General features: G+C 38.4%; 1 protein-coding gene across 1 annotated transcript in view; it reads right to left on the reverse strand.

Annotated features, from left to right (window-relative positions):
* The window catches only part of ACOXL (acyl-CoA oxidase like), a 123,015-nt gene that overhangs the window by 59,992 nt on the left and 44,844 nt on the right, over positions 1 to 18,179 (reverse strand). Inside the window, exons 11-13 of the mRNA XM_053460798.1 lie at positions 14,430 to 14,546; positions 12,561 to 12,714; positions 4,661 to 4,750 (exon numbers count right to left, since the gene is read on the reverse strand). Of these exons, the coding sequence (XP_053316773.1) occupies positions 4,661 to 4,750; positions 12,561 to 12,714; positions 14,430 to 14,546 (361 nt within the window). The remainder of the gene's footprint in view (positions 1 to 4,660; positions 4,751 to 12,560; positions 12,715 to 14,429; positions 14,547 to 18,179) is intronic.

Consider the following 18,179-nt stretch of genomic DNA (forward strand, 5'->3'; position numbering starts at 1 on the left):
ACAAAGCAACAAAAGTGATTTTTTTTAAAAAAAGGAAGAACATTTTTGTAATTATTATACCATCACTGCCTTACTTATATATTTTTAAGACCTCGACCTGTGGCACTGTTTGTAAAACCGAAAAAAGCTTTCCCCAGCAGCTACTGTAAAAAAAAATAATGCAGCGCCATAACAGCTGTGCGCAATGAGGAACTGCTGGCCCTTTGTTATAAAGACAGAAAGGATGTCGTATCTACTATACACATCAAAAGAACAGTGCCTACAAAGGGATGAAGTCAGCAAGCCACATTATTGAATAAAATAAGCATCAGGGGGAGCAGATTCAGTTGACCAGAGACTACAGCTATATGTGGTATACCATAAACCAAAGTTATGGTCAAAATGGCTGCCATATGTGTAAAACACATATGTACTATACAAAAAAAGTTGCCACAGGAATAATATATATATTTTTTTTTAGATTTTGGAATTACATTTAGTTCATATTTATTTTTTTGGAATCCCTTTTGTCCTGAAAGTTTGGAACTGGAAGTCTGTAGAGACTCAAACTTCTACTGCCCTTCCTGTCCCTCTGTGCCAGGTCTCTGCATCAAGAACCGTTTCAGGAATTTCCATACAAAATTGGAACACTAGTTAGTTTTTTCTGTTATCTAGTTGTTATTATTCACACAAAAAAATGAATAACTTAAAAAAAATTGGTTTACTTTACAAAATATATGCTATTCTGGAGATTGTCTTAATTAATGGGATAATCCAAGTCATGAGCCTAGCAAAACAAAAGGGGAAATTTTGGGTTATTTAGATCCTGGCACATGATCAAAAGTCCAAAAAAATTTGATAGATGTGTTTCCGATTTGCATACTGTAACTTCCAATAGCCCTAAAAACTGTTGTACCTCCATAATCAAGACACTGAAATTAACAGATTTTGTGTATGTTTTTGAATTGAACTAGTTTAATGGCAATTTACACAGGAAAACAAATTTTTCTCTATTTTTAAATTATATTTTTCATACCAAATGCTGAACTATACAAAAAAAAAACCAATAAATAATTTGTGTTTGTACACTAAATAATGAAAAAGAGAAATCATAATTGGACAAAACTATGGTAAGAATAACAGAAAATCTCAGATAATTACGGTGTGATATCTGGTCACGAAGGGGTTAAAGAGCAACCTGGCCACTGGTTTAGGATAATACTGAAAATCTGGGTCCAACAACAACAGACACGGTGGTGGATGAGTGGAACAGGTTTCCAAGCAGAAGTGTTAAAGATTAACACAGTGAGGGAATTTAAGCATTCATGGGATAAGCATATACCTGTCCTGGACTGATTACGGTCTGAGTCTTTACATCAGGAGAAATGTATGACAAAACAAAACTGGACCAAAGGATAGATTAGGAAGGCAGGAGCACAGCGGGGTCATGTTACATGAACTTGCAGTAACAGAGAGGCTGCTCGCACGGTGTGCAAGCGCCAGAGAGAAAGCTGTGGGCGAGGTAATGAGGTGCGAGAGGGAGGGCGCCAGCTAGTGAGTGGGAGTGAATATGTATGAATGCATGTTACATGTGCGAACGTATGTATAAGCGTGTGTTAACATGAATGTATATGTGTAAGTGTATGTGTGTTTGCATGTTGGATGTGTAAGTGTTTGGTGGCAAATATGGCACAGGCAGGCTGTTTGGGTGCACTGACAAGATGTTTGGTGGCAAAGATGGCACAGATAGGCTGTCTGGGGTACTGACAAGCTGTATGGGGCAAAAGATGGCACATGCAAGCTGTTTAGGGGCAAAAGATGGCACAGACCAGCTGGCCAGGGGCAAAAGATGGCACAGACAAGCTGGTCAGGGGCAAAAGATGGCACTGTAGGACATGTTGCTTGTGAGGTCGGGGGCCCTGTGTTTTCTAGTTATGCCTGTGTGTGTAAATGACATTGCATTTCCCTTTACCTACAGCTTTAATTCTTACATAACTTACTTTGTTACAAAGATACTTATTTGTTGTAGTTGGGTATAACCGTGTATTTCCCTGAAACAAACATACTGCAGTTTAAAGAGCATTGCCTTCAATAACCTGCACTCACCAAACATTATGAACAGAGGGGGCAAGCTTAGACACTAGAAATAAAGCAAACCCTCAAAACATAGCATCGTGCATGTCTTTAAAGCTGCAGGGATAGTTACGCAAAGCTGCCTTGGGCTGTTTTACATTTTCTACTATAGTGTATATCAGAATTTATTAAGGCACATTTTTAATCTCTAATTTGCACTACTATGCACCTACCAGAATAATTTGATCCTTGTATTTATGAATGTACTCTACAGATGACTGTGGGCTACTCACTAACCCTCAGCTCATTCCATGGCAGATAATTAGATAAAAAGATATATTCACTACACTGGACCCGGCTTTTGACTTGTCCATTGCTTGGGATCTATTGTTGACCCACTGCAGCAGAGTATAGCTGAAACGCAGAGCCGATCAAGTCAATTTGCCTAGTTATACATGGTACATTCTGTCCAGCTCCACAATATGTCAAAAGCTGTCTTTGGGCCCTATTCCCCAAGAGGGATAAGTCCCAGTTATGCCTATATGGAATCATATTTCTATATTGTTTGACACCGATGCCCCACATATTCAGTCCTTTTCACTTTTATTTTCCTAAGGGCATGGAGGTGATGGTAACCAGTACAAGTCCTAAACCCTTAGGGGTCAGAGAACAGAGCTTCTTTTTATTCTCCTAATTCCGCATGGATACCACATACTTATCTTTCTGATATATAGATCCGATGCAATTTTAATGATCTCTGTGAATAAACCTACCAGATACCTACAAACAAATAACATGGCTTTTGTGTCTAGCCTCTAAATTCTATAAACACAAAGGCACGAATACTCTGTAAAATATGATGTAAATAAAGAGACAACAGTAAAAACAGTTTTCATGCAGGTTTATGTCAGTCCTGAACGCAGGAACATCCACTCAACGCTGTATCATATTTCAAGATTTAGACAAATGTCTAGCTGTTCTTTACTTACTGTCTAGACATCTGTCTGAGGAAGTGAATCATCATGAATCACCCAGGATCAACCTATGGACAGTTTACTGTCCTACTAATTAGAAAAAATATTTTTTCCTTAATGCTTTGCTACTATTGTTTGTGTTGGCGCCAGAGAACACATGTAGAATTTCAGATTTTAGCATATTGTTCTGTAGAAGACTTCCTTCCCTTCTATGAGAACAGTTCATTTCATTTTACAGGTTTACAGCAGGGTCAAGGGTTTTAACACTTAACCCGTCATTAATTCCAATTTTAAAACTACCATTTTAAGACACTGTTAAATTAAATTACACATATCGTAGGGGAAAGGTAACTCATCACATGCCACATTTCTACAAACCCGATATACTAGAAAGCACTGTATGCACTGTTGCATTTGCACTTTTTCTCGTGAACTCTTTCAAACTGGGGACTTTTGCAATTTGCAAAAGAAAGTGGATGATGCACAAAAAACAGCCCCCCCAACTACTAAAAATTTAGCACCATAAAACTAAACAGTATAGGCTGTATAATCTAACAATAACAAAATACAAAACTAAAATAGTGACATTTTACCAAAATAATACACAATAAACACAACCAAAGCATTCTCATGTTACGCTTCTCTGAAGAAAAGAAACTGGAATGAGATTTTAAAATGAGAAAACAGAGGGCAAATTTAAAATACTGGTAGTATCACACCAAAATGTATATGAAAAATAAAACCAGTGTGATGCTTCAACAATGTAATACCTAGAACATCATCTACACTAAAATAAACAGAAAACACTAATGATGGTTTTGTGTAATAAATAGTTATTGAAACTGGGCCAAGTAAATTAAATCTAATGCTTTACAGGTAATACTAACATACTAATACAAAAATATGATCAGATCAGATGGAGCAGGTAATCAGTGATGAAGAGAAAGCTAATATACTGAAAATTCTATCATTCTATTTTCCTCCATTTACACTAATAAAGTGCCAGTGGTGGACCAGTTCCAGGAAAAATACACATTACTCAATAGACATTTGGCCACCTAAAAAAGAGGCCAAATAGTGACTGAAAATCATAAGATGTAAAAGTTATTAAATAGCGATGGTGTATTGTATTGTATTTTGATATCTGAGGACTATATCCTCTCTTGTAGAGCTACAGTAATGAAGAAATGCTAATGGGATATAATTATCTGAAGAAAGATCACAAACAAAGCCTGAAAATTCTAGACCATTGAGTTTTATATCAAGAGTTGATTAAATATTTCAAAAGACTATTAGGGACACAATGCTAGAACATAATGAAGTAGGCAAAACTGTAGTATTATCTATTAATCAACATGGTTGACCTGAACTTCTACTAAGATATTTGAAACAATGGTGACTGACCATTAAAAAAAGAGATCAGCCTTAAACTGATAGTATGTGTACCTGGACAGAAAATATGTTAAATATAAACTGTATATATTATTAACCTATTTATAGTAAAATTTCTATTTTATTATACAAAATATATATATAGCAAAATTATTTGATAAAGTTGAGATTCCGTACTGATGAATGTAAAATAATGCACTTGGAAAATAAAAGCACAAACTGACTTTGTGCTCAGACTGTACCTGTAACATGACAACGTTGTCTCCTTCAAATGTTACAAAGACATCAGAATCACACTTCAACCCAGGAATGCGGTTTTCCATCATATATCCCTGCAACAAAAAAAACAAGTTATAATGCATATGTTCTATACACACGGTTTTGGATGTTGAGCAGATAAGGATTGACATTGAGTTTTCCAACAATGTAGATGTAACCCCCTCCACTCAATGGGAAAGGCTCTGGTTTTAAGGTCTTGGTGATTTAAAGCTCGATTTAGTCATTCTTGTGCCATGTGTTCTCACAGAAATTGACCCGGTTATCCACATGATGTAATAGAAAACATGATTCATCAGACCAGGCCACCTATGTCCATTTCTCTGTGGCCCAGTTCTTATGCTCATATGCCCATTGTTGGTGCTTTCGGCAGTGGATAGGGGTCTGCATGGGCACCCTGACTGGTCTGCGACTACGCAGCCCCATAAGCAACAAATTGCAATGCACTGTGTGTTCTGACACCATCATTAACTTTTTCAGCAAGTTGAGCTACTGTAGCTGGTCTGTTGGATTTGACTACATGGGATGGCCTTCGCACCCCACATGCATCAATGAGCCTTGGCCGCGCATGACCCTGTGACCGGTTCACCGCTTTTCTGGCCACTGCAGACCGGGAACTTCCCACAAGAGATGCAGTTTTGGAGATGTTCTGACCCAGTAATCTAGCCATCACAATTTGGCCCTTGTCAAAGTCACTCAGATTCTTACGCTTGCCCATTTTTCCTGCCTCCAACAACTTTGAGGATGAAATGTTCACTTGCTGCCTTATATATCCCACCCACTGACAGGAGCCATGATAAAAAGATTATCAGTGTTATTCACTTCTCCTGTCAGTGGTCATAATGTTATGGCTGATTGGTGTATATATGAGTGATTGCTACAGAATCTCATTCAATAAACAGGACAATAAACTATGTTGTTTGTCTGCAAGTACTTCTGTAAATCACTTCACTTAACATGTTGATTGGATGTTTACTGAGTACTTGAAAATATCCTCTTCATCATGTTACTGAGTACTTTTAAAGACCACACTATATTTGTTTAATGAGAAATTGCTCTTCCTGGCAGATTGAGATCAAGTTCTTGACCTTGTATGTTAAGGGAGTGTAATATGATCTTGATCAGGAAGGGCCACATTGCACAGATTACAACTGACCAAGTATACTCCTGGGGTGCTGGCTTCCTGATACTTTGTTACCCTTTTAATACTAGTTTTAAATAAACCACCGACTCTGGTAATGTTCCACTTCTGTAACTTAATGTAGCTCATGTCATTTGAATGCCCAAACCCTACACATAAATACACAAGTAAAACATTGCCTCATCCATACAAGCTGGGGACACATATCATGTAACATCAAAAATCTGGCTCTGATAGGTTGTTGCCATAGAACAGAAACAACTTCTTAAAACATGTGTTTATATGTGATTCAACCTTCAGAGGAAGATATGCTAAGGTATTCCTTAACATATTAGAGAGCGTGATTAATGTTTCCACTGAATGAAAAAGCACATTTAAACATGAAACTGAGGTTTTAGGAAATCTACTTGTATATGGAACTAAAATCTGCATTTAATATGCTAAAAAAATCCATTGGGATTTACTAACAAGCCTTTATTTGACTTACTAAAAAGCTTATTGTCAGTTTGAATAAGTTACAGAACCACTATACACTAATTCTCCATAAAGATTTCATGACAATAATGCTGTGATTGCTCTTCTTTGCCCATAGTGTCTACACAGCAGTTTTTATATTTTAAGAGTACAGTTAAAAAAAACTAACATTACAAGTAAGTAACTAAGAGGCTTCTGAAACTGAACTTAGGCATCCCCAGCTGCATGTGGTGAAGTGGAATGGAAAATATGACCAAATACAGCAACGTCGTGTGCCAGTTTCCAGCAATTAAAATAAAACGAGAATGTACTCAAATAAAAAATGGCTTGGTGATCATATGTAAAGTTATGATGGGTTAGTTAGGCGATTAACAGAGGATTCTTGTGCGTTCTCCCAATCAACTTCAGACATTTCTGCTTTCACATGTCTGTGGGTATTCTCCCTACGCCCAATGGTCCATCCAACCGTAATAAAGGACCATCATACAGTACAAGCATAAACCTTGTCAAGGAAGCCACAAGACACATGCCCTGTTTTTAAAGTATCATTTGTACAAGACATATCTCTATATTTTACCACTGAACTACAAGGACACAAACCAAACAAATCTGCTGCATTTTCGTTTTAAAAAATAATACCATTTGCTTCATACTAACAATACTGCTGAAATAAGAAGAAAGAAGTCATCTCTCATTGTTTGGGCAGACCTTCAAGCCATTTTGTGGTAACATGTAGAATAGACAGCCGTTCATTGTATTACTCCATGAACAAAATAAAATCACCCAACCTCCCAAAGATATCAACTTATTACTATAAAGAATTTATATCAGTGTATATGCTAGTTATTAAAAATACATGCCTAAAATCACAAATTGCCTGATGCACTATTGCCAGGGCAAGATTAAAGTAGGGGCTAATGGAGCTGCGGCTCCAGGCCGAGGCTGTCCTGTGTATGTGTTTGGGTGTCGGTGTGGCAGAGCCTGTCCTGGTGTGTGTGTGTGTGTGTGTGTGTGTGTGTTTGGGTGTCGGTGTGGCAGAGCCTGTCCTGGTGTGTGTGTTAGGTCATCTGTTTTCTTTACTTACTGTAGGAATTGAACTATTTAGTTTTTACTTATCCCTCCTGAAACTTTCTTCGCTCAGAAATCAGTGAGAGGAAAAGTAAAGATTTTGTGTTATTAAATCTGCATATTTTATTAAAAATCCTTAGCACTGAATTGTGGCTTCAGGCGTCCCATGTATGATGACTTTTTGTGTACTAAAAGTACAGGCGTCCCATGTATGATGACTTTTTGTGTACTAATTACTCCCAATCCCTTTACATAAGATTATGTCCCATATTATCTGCCCGGCACTGATGTCATCTTTATCCAGTACACATGGATGCCGAAGAGTTAAGATTTTGTCTACCAAAAAAAAAGGTCCACCAAAATCCTCCGCATTAAGCCCATGATGCTCTTTATACGGCCTTGACTATTGCATATTCTACCCCACCATTTCCAAGACAGAACCCCCTCATATTACACCTTAACAGCAGTCACACACTACGCTGAGTTTAGCCAGCTTGTTTTTCATACTGAACAGGAAAAGCCTAGAACATTTTACATCACAGTCTCATTAGAAGGTGAGAACATCAAGCAGGTCACTGTACAACCATAGTGCAACAACAGATAGTTCCTATGCTGACATGCCTTGTGTGTGTGTGTGTGTGTGTGTGTGTGTGTGTGTGTGTGTGTGTGTGTGTGTGTGTGTGTGTGTGCGTATATATCACATTTAAGTGTGCTTCATACATAAAAGATTACCAACTTAATCATAATAAATAAAAAATATTATCAAGCAAATAAATAAGGATAGAATGTATTGGTTAAGGCTCTTTTGTTAGAGTAGTCACTGTAATTAAACTTTTCTATAGAAAGACACTGTACACTTATTGGAAAACAGTTTGGTTTTATCTGTAAATTAATGAGCATTAAAACTGACAGAAGCCTGCTTTATTCTGTAATCGAAGTAGTTTCTCACAAACTTTTTTCAACTGTTTGTGTTGGCCTGGCTTACGTTCTCACATCTGCTCGGATGATATGCGGTTTCTGCAAAATCAAGTCATAATCAACTACAGATGACTACATAAAGCTGATAAACATACTTTCTCTTATTTTACACACTTGTCATCCCAGAACACGTTTTGGACGTAAGAAGATGTCTTTATTTAGGCACGTGGTATGGAATGATGCAAAGATAGTTACATAGAATTTGACAGCAGTTAAGAGTCTATCCATTTTTCTCTATTTACTGTAGAGCTCCAAATGTAACTTTGTCCTTGCCTTGTGTTCTAGATAGCTTATACCTGTGTATTATCCCGTCAGTGCATTAACCATGAAAGACTATTCCTTTTACCTAACTTTCCAGCATTATACGCCCATACAAGTCAATTAGAAAAACCCAAGTTGGATGCATTCAGTATACAAGTGAATGCAATTCAGAGATCCTTTAAAATGATGCCGCCTGCAGACATCAGCATCTGGGAGCTGAAACTACATTTTGGAATTTCCTTTGTTATTTATATTGTTGCACTAATGTTTAAATCTTCATAGGGATGTAACACAGATATGTGTTTTCTTTGTTTTTCTTCTTCACTTTCTTACGGCACAGGTACCACTGGGGGGGTCTGCAGTTTCTGAAATGTGGTTAGGGGTGAATGTTTGCAGATAGGATTAGCGAGTCTCTGGCTTTCCAGATACTCTGGACTATGCTTTACAGGATTATAGGTCACGTGTTCGCGGAAATCCAGCGAATGGAAGAAATTCAGAGCTAAAGCTGCTTAAGAATAGTTCTGAAACAATAACTTTCAATAACTGGACCCGCTAATGAGGTTAAAGGGCCAATGCGGTCCTTTGCGAAGTGATTTCACTAGTTAATCAAGTAAAGTTTCCTATGGGTTGAACTTGTATTAAAGGCACCATCACTCAAGGCAACTCTCTGAAGCCAGGAATTTGTTGGTAAATTATGAATTCTCTGAGCATGCCTATTAAGGGACCATATGGGTTTCTGTAAGTGTTCTTTAAGTTACTCTGGGGGTAAGTGAAGTAAGACCTACAGAACAGGACAGAATGTTACTTAAATCAACCCTATCCTAAATTCTAAATTAAAATCTGATATTGACTATGATCAATAAAGCCGTGTTATTGTTTTCCAGGGCCTTGACTTCAAAGTTTCAATACTAGCTGGTTATCAATAGCACATGATGTTGGCCTCCATTGGATTGTATTATTTTGGCCAAGAAACGCGCCTTCTGAATTATTTCATGGCAAGAAATGCATTGTTCGTTTAATATTTGGTTAGAGTTAGATTTGGAAAGCTTTCCACTAGATATTAATGTTCAAAAGATAAATGTATTTTGCAATTGTGGGCTAAAGTGCTCACATATAGCATTTGGGGTCTAATTAGGAAGATCTCTTACCCTAAAAAAGATGAGTCTGAAGAATTTTGAAGAAAGTGTTGGTTGGTTTCGGCGGCAGGTACTACAGGTGCATGCCATATACCAGAAATATACTCGGCCAAGAGACCATCAGCATATGCTGATGTAAATGTATATATTAGAGATGATTATTGGAGCTTTAAATGTAACATTAATAGAAATACATTTCAGGTATTACAGGAAGCCTTCAATGACCAAAATATTACAGAACCAGCAGCTAGAACCATTCAAATGATGTAAGCCACCATTATTTTATAGTGGGGGGAAATAAAACTATATGCGCTGAATCCTCAAAACTACAAATATTTGACTCAATCTACATTTTAATACATTTACCATTCAGGCCAGGGATAATTTGTAGTATAGATTGAATTATGTATACTGCATTTTATGTAGAACTGATTTTTTCTTTATTTTTAGTTTGAGTCTTTCCGGCGCATTATCATTGATAAAGATTAGCACATACATGCTTTGAATCTTCCTGTTTTATTGGAAAACTCAGAATATTCTACGATTTCTACAAGCTACTTCGCAAGCACAGCAAAGCATAGATGGTGGGTGTAGACTGAACTGCATTGTGAGACAGCAATATGTCTTGAGAGTTATCATGAGAGAACAATTCACATGACCCTGTGCACCTTTAAGGTGAATTCTTGTGTAATTAGGAATGTCTGTGGCAAATATATATGGTTTGTATATTCTGGAAGGTTACTTAATCTCGGCATCATCAGAAGAGTCAGGGGCAGGTCAGATAGTGATCTTATCTTTCCAGCATTTATGTGATATAGTTGGCAGGTAGCCTACGGGTGTGTATCCAACTGGAAAGGTCTGATTACAGCAAAAGCTGAGACCAAGGGGACAGACATGTCAGAGGGTATCACTTATCTAAGCAAAAAAGGTGACCCATCAGTGCTTATTCAACTGAAACTGATTGCCTGATCTATTAGGAAAACGTCAGATAATTGTATCTGTATCTTTGTCTCTGTGCCTCTTTTTGTCCCATGCAAGATTATGTGACAGTGACTCTGAGACTTGGAACCATGTCAGACACAACTGCACACTAGGAATGGAACACTAAAAACAGTGATCATTAACTCTTTGGGTGCCAATCATATATGACTGATCGTCCAAGAAGACCTAGGAAGCCAACCCCATCTCCTGTATATGGTGGCACCCTTACCCATCTTTAGTGAGTGCAGGAAAACAAGAATTTCTGCGTGCAGTGGGGCTGCTGATTGCAGGCTGAGCCGATGGGCAACATTTTGAAGTCTCAATCTGAAGTTGCATATTTATAAAGGGAAGTCTAATACATTTAATACATTTAAATATTGATGTATCTGCAACATCTACTATAAGAGAAATTGTCTCTGATCCTTGCCTGTGTATCAGGGATCAGTGCATGGAACCAGTATCTTAATGTAGTTGCAAGTTACCATGACAAAAAAAAAAAGCAACAGCCCCAGCAGTGCTTTGTCAGAATGCAGGAACAAAGGTCTGATGCCTACTTAGGTGATAAGACTTTGTGTGGTTATGGGTGCCAAGTTACACTTGTCAACCCCTAACCTAATAAATAAAAACTCACAATATTTAAATATATATATTATTATTTTTTATTATTTATTTTTATTATTATTTTTTAAATAAAAGGGCAGATGAGCTCTACTGGATTTCTACTCCCATAAGTTCTAACCAATAAATCCAGATGCCCTGGAGGTGCAAAACAGTGGCAAAATTAGGAAAAATGTATGTATACATTTAACATCCATTTTATTTGTGTCTATCCAGCAATATGTTGCGTATTGATATCTAAATATCATTATAGCTTTGCGTGAGTTTGCATTTCCCACGTAGCCACGTAGGCCAGCGTCACTAAGTGACTAACTGGGTAAGCTGGGTGAGTGACCATACCTCCCATCATGACCACATCCAGAGCCTGGCCCACCCCACCTGACAATTTCCACACACCAACACAGGTGTCCTGCTTTGGACAATAAATGCAGAGGATTCTGACCCAAATATGATATGTTAGGCTTTCCAAATTGAGGAATAATACATGCATTTTACCTTTCAGGTTACTTTATACTTTATACATTTTAAATGAACTAATTAAAGCTGGAGATAAAGGGAGGTTAACATTGAAGTGATAGAGTGAAAGAGCTGTCCCTTTTAATAACAGATCCTCATACTTGTAGTTTGACCTGAGAACCTAAATGCTGGAGTTGTCCTATATTATGGTGGCCAAAATACAAGCCAACCCGATTACAGACTGCACTTTTAAATCTGATTTACATATTTAAGTTAAGGTTCTAATCATAGGCCATGCCTCTTTATGATACATCTATGGTACTAATGAATGTTCTTAAATTTAGTTTATTCAGGTAATTCAGGAGATGACCTTCAATGACTTTGTCTCAGCATCCCCACATGTACATAAATACACATCTATTTCAAATCATATATTAAATCAGTGTGCACGAGCCGCATTGAAGACAAGCTGAAGACAGGGTAAGTGAGCTGCGTGTGTCTGCTTGGGTTTGAGTGTGTCTTGGTGTGTTACTGTGGGTATGTCTGGTTATATTAGTGTGTGTCTGGGTATGTTAGTGCGTGTGTGTTATTGTGTCTAGTTGTGTTAGTGTGTGCCTGAGTACATTAGTGTGTGTCTGGGTGTGTGTTAGTAAGAGTGCACCTCCTGAGGCCAGGCTCTGGATCTGCCCCTGGTCTGATATAGTGTTTCCCACACTGATCCCAGTAAACACATGAAACAGCCCTCTGACTCACCATTCCTCCAGTACACTCACGACAGTCTTGTAGACATGCCAGGTTCTCCCATGTGCTATAGGCCTTAAGTCCTGCAACCAAAGCCTGCAAAGGCCGGTTGTTTACTAGGTCTCTGTTGTGGTAGACATCCTCATCAAGCATTTTTCCTGCATATCTAATAAAGGAAGAGCACATAAAACCAATGACAATTGATACCTTTAAAAAACTGTAATGAGTAAACTCAAATTCACTGTTTGACATTATGTCATTGCAATTACAACTGACATACTGTACGCTTTAATGGCTAGGTTTCCCGCAAGGCACACTAGAAAGATGCATAGGGCATAACTTAAACGGCTAATTGGTAGTCATTCCCAGGCCTGGACCGGTGCAGATCCCTTAACTGTATTGCCGCTTGTATGGCAGATCTGGTCCTTTAGTGTGTGGGCTGGCTGAATACATGCAGCCACAAGCATAAGACGTCCATGTACCATGTCTTTAATACGAAATTGTATTTTTCATTAGTGGAAAGGGGATACCAATAATATTCTTGACAAATGACACGTCGGATATGAGTTTGCTGCATCAACAAACAGCTGTACCTCCTTATAGCAGAATACGCGATTACAGAGAGAACAAAAATAACTAGAAAGATGGAGAAAGGAAAGTAACAGGCTTTCTTACTGTGCCTGTTATTTTCCTTATACATATCATAATGATCTACCTATACTCCATCAGAATGATCTGTCGAGTGCGGGTAAATAATTTAAGCTCTGAATAACTTTTCAGATCACTTAGATTTTTGAAGCATATGTATATGTTTTCAAATCTTAAGGATGCATCGAATTTTATGAATAAAAAGCAATGACAATGCCTGATGTCAATTACTAAACAGGTGTGCACATTACGTACATTTTCAAGCACTGCACTACAGTTTTGTATATATAACCCCTACGTTTTTGCAAATTCTGTCTGTATCTGATAGATAACTTTAGATCCCTCCTGAGGCGTTAAGTGTGTATAAATATAAATATATATATATATATATATATATATACATATATATATATATATATATATATATTTATACCGTATTGGCTCGGATATAGGCCGCCCCCGTATATAGGCCGCACCCTTAAAGTTTGGTGCTTTTGTAATGAAAAAGTTTTTTTCTTTAAAAAAGCACCAAAAAAACATGCTGCCACTTTGTCCCCCCCCCGATATATGCTGCCACTGTCCTCCCTCCCCGAGATATGCTACCACTGTCCCCCCCCAAGATATGCTGCCACTGTCCTCCCCCCCCCCCGAGATATGCTGCCACTGTCCTCCTCTGCCCCCCCCGACTTACCGGAGCAGACTCCCGGGTGTCTTGCGGGGCCGGCGGGGGACATCTCCGCAATACGCGTATTGCGTAGATGTCCCCCGCCGGCCCAGCAAGACACCCGGGATTCTGCTCCGGTAAGTCGGGGGTGGGCAGAGGTAAAATGCATCGTGCGGACGGTCCGCACGATGCGCTTAGACAACCTCCCGTGCCGGCACCCCCCCCCCCGTGGGAAGTGCTGGCAGGGGAGGCTGTCTGAGCGTATAGGGGAGTAGGATGCAGGTCCCCTGCACCGCTGCGGGGGATCTGTATCCTAACCCCGCTAGACCCCGAATATAGGCCGCACCCCCACTTTAAAGACTTAAAGTGGGGTGGAAAAGTGCGGCCTATATTCGAGCCAATACGGTATATATATATATATATATTATTATTTTTTATTATTATTTTTTTTAATTATTATTTTTTTATTTTATTTATTTATTTTTTCTTTGAAAAACAAAAGAAGTGTCACTACTTTATTTCTACAACAAGACAAGTGCAAAACAGAAGCAGAAGGGGCATTTGCCTACCTGCTGGTGAATATCAACGCCAATGCAGTAGCCAAGTGGGGCATCAATCGGAAATGCTGAGTTTGATGTTCAATTATCATTACTTCTTCTTTGCCCTTAGGCCCAAATTGTCTCCGACTAAAGAAAGAAAGTTTCATATCAACATAAATGTATATTACAGATGTTTAATGCAATAATTACAACTTCATTTCAGTATTTTCCCAGATCCTCAAAAATAAAATTAAAGGCTTGCTAGAACTGCCCTGCAATACTGCATTTTAGTTATATTTTGGGTACTGCATGTTACAAGTATCCCTTCTTTAGGCGGGACAGTCCCTCTTTCCTATTTTCTCAAAATGTTTGATGCATCTCAGTATTCTATAGCCCTAAACGTTACAATAATCTGTATTGAAGCAGAAAATGTGTTTAGAAATTGTGTAAAAAAAAACAAAAAAAACACACAAATTCTTCTAAATACCTTATTTTATTACCTACGCAACTAGTCACAAAGTTACATACAAAATATTGGTAAAGCCTCGCCCCCATTTCCAGTAATTCAGAATGTTTGCTGGGAATGTGTGTATCGGTGACAATGTTCTACAGACATAAAAGTCACAAAATACTTTTAGACAAAGCAGAAAGCATGTTAATACATTTGAGTAAAAACACTGTATAAAACACTATCTAAAATTTAAAGAAAAAATAGGGGGGGGTGCAAAAGAGTATTCTTGCCTGGGGTGTTGTTTGGTCTAAGACTGGCCCTGCAGAAAGTTTACATGACTTTGCAACGGGTAACTACTTGTCACAAAGAAAACGCGACACCTGATTTGGAATATGAAATGTCTGCAGCACTTGTATTAAAGCACAACAAAATCTATCAGAAATAACATTAACAAATCAACAAACTGAATATCTAATAACATAAAAATCATCCATATGGGGGAAGAGAGCTGGCCCCTAATAAGTAAACAAACTTAAACGCTAAACGCCTGCCATATGCTACCAGCCATAGTAAAAAAATGATGCACGGCAGAACGGGATTGCCTATTAACCGTAAACTCGGAATTGATGCTAGCCAAGGAAAGAACTCACCTTCTAGCCACACACTTACAGGGTAGGTTTGGTATAAGACTTTAAGACTTAAATCTTACGGCTGAATAAATTATATTTATATTTTAACTGATCTGTCTTCCAAAATTAGGATTAAGGATAAAAAGACATCTTTCATGCAAAGCACAAAAGAGCTCGGTCGAAAGTTACTGTATTTGCGCTGCCAAACAGCTTACATACCTGTATGAATTGTTGTGAAATAAGAAGTATAAATGGCAGAATATCAAAACAACAGCCACTTATCGGATGGGTTTGGAGGTGACCTGGGGCGAGATACGCTGCGCATTCTTCTGGTACAGGACACAGTCTAGACTAATGTTACACTCTGGTACTTTGATTTATCTGCGTTTCCTTATTAATCCACACTGCTTAATGTATTATTATACATGTTTTGAAAGTGCTTATTAGATATTTATTTTCAGAGGTTAGAATCTTATTACTCCTGGGCTCTTCTGACAACGCTGCTGCAATAAATTGGGGACGCCACCTCATTGAAGAGAGACTTCAAATAAGTAGTGACAAATAATTGTGTATCGATTTGAAATGTAAAAGTAGATATCTAGATATATATTATATATATATATATATATATATATATATATATATATATATATATATATATATATATATATATGCCATCCTGATACAGTCGCAGGTCAAACCAGTGTACTTTATAACTATGAGTGTGATTTATAAGTATGACACAAGGACACGATAATATAAACAAGACATATCTACAGAATAAACCCTTACACAACCTTCATATAAATAATATGTGGTGGATGCAGGTCTGCCATCTGATCCGTTAATAATAGCTCTTTTGTGCCAAAGCCCAAAATATTGTTATAAATCAGATGTGCCATGTTTATGGTTTATATTTTCACCCACAGATATACTGATTAAAGTGACAGACTCTGGAAAAGTTTGATGTCAAGCGTAGGGTGATTTTGGAAGACCAACATACAGGTTATTGGGCTGGTTGGCGTTATGAAAATATGCAGCTGCCCAGTAATTTGAAATATGGCGCTAACGCCCCATGGAGAACATGCCATTAAGGCTCATTACTCTTCACCCACAATACCCACTAGCATCTTGATATCATGCAACAATCCCTGATATGCACCAACTTTTTGCCTGATCAGTGAACAATAAGGCAGCTTCTTATAATACTTGGCAACGCTGCAAACTGAGCTTTGATCATGATTCTAATGCACGCAACTAATAATACAATGATAATTACTTGGACATATCACTTAAGGTGATCTCGTGACCTGCTTGGGGGCACCGTCTACATACCCAGGGAAATTACATTATCCTATCACTAATATAAACAGGAACACAACGAATTACCCGTCTGTAACAATCTGTTACTAAAAATGTCTGTCATTGTGTTTACTTCAACGATTACAACAGTAGCACAAAGGTAACCTCTGTAATGTAATTAGATCTGGTAACCTTCAATACTAAACCAACAATCTTACGTGCTCTTAATTTTGCATTCAAGACGGTTTTCACAGGTCACTTCCAAACTTATTATTGCCTGAAAGCACCTCGCGCTTTAACCTCTTAAAGGAAACCGTAGAATTTAATTTACAAGAAATCCTTTATCCTGACTGCATACAATAACGTACTCGTTATACACATTGCGCCTGCCCCTAGGTGACTTTGCTTGTGTTGTGTGCCGGGCTCTGTATTTAACATGACTGTGTTTTCTTAGTGACCGGTAAATAGTAACAGTCTTCAGAGCATGAGATAATCTCGTTCAGCCATCACCTTGAGCTCCATTACCTGTGTGGAGATCCTGCTGTTTGTTTACTGATCAGTTAGCATGGTGACAAGCGCACAGAGGCAAAATAAGGGACAAGGAGAGGATTTATTTCTAGCAGAGAGGCGCATTGCTGGAAAAGGACGAAGGCTTGCAGAGTGAGGTTTGGGTCAGGGCCGGCACTGCCATGGAGCAGAGTGGGGAAATTGCCCCAGACGGCACTTTTGAAGAGGTGGCACTTTGCCGCCCCAAGCACTTTTTTTTTTTTTTTGAAGCACGGGAGAGAGAGGGGCGCCAAGTGGTTTTTGCTTATCAAGTTGTCAGTACCCGCTCGGCGCCCCTCTCTCTCCTCTGCGAGCCCTCTAGCTCGGTCTCGGTGCCAGCTTGTAATGCTGAGCGCCGGAATATGACATCATTTCCGGCGCTCAGCAGTGAAGCAGCACGCACCGTGGCAGAGCAGGGAGACTCGCCGCAGGACTGCTGGAAGGGAAGTGAAGTACAAAGGGGGGGAGAAAGGGTAGATAATAGGGAGAGAGGAAGTAGATAATTAGAAGGTAGGGAGAGGAAGGGTTAGCAGAATTCCAGTTACCCCTCATCAGAGTAGCTGAAGTTTTAGCCCAACATGAGAACATTTCTCAAGCAGAATATGCAAACCTAGTGTGCCCATTTCTATTTAATATCAGATGCGTAACTTACATATCAGACTAACTTTTTTTCCATGCTTGTCTGCAATTTGCTGCAAACAATGTACCCAAATTATAATCCTTTATTTCTATGCCCAATGAAGATTATTTAAGAATAGTTTGGAGGGAGTAATATTATATACAGTATATAGCTTTATCACTTTGTTTCTGTTAAGTATTACAACAACAATAATAAGTCTTGGGTATGCAAAC

Source organism: Spea bombifrons, chromosome 3 (assembly GCF_027358695.1).
Source record: "Spea bombifrons isolate aSpeBom1 chromosome 3, aSpeBom1.2.pri, whole genome shotgun sequence".
Lineage (NCBI taxonomy): Eukaryota > Metazoa > Chordata > Amphibia > Anura > Pelobatidae > Spea > Spea bombifrons.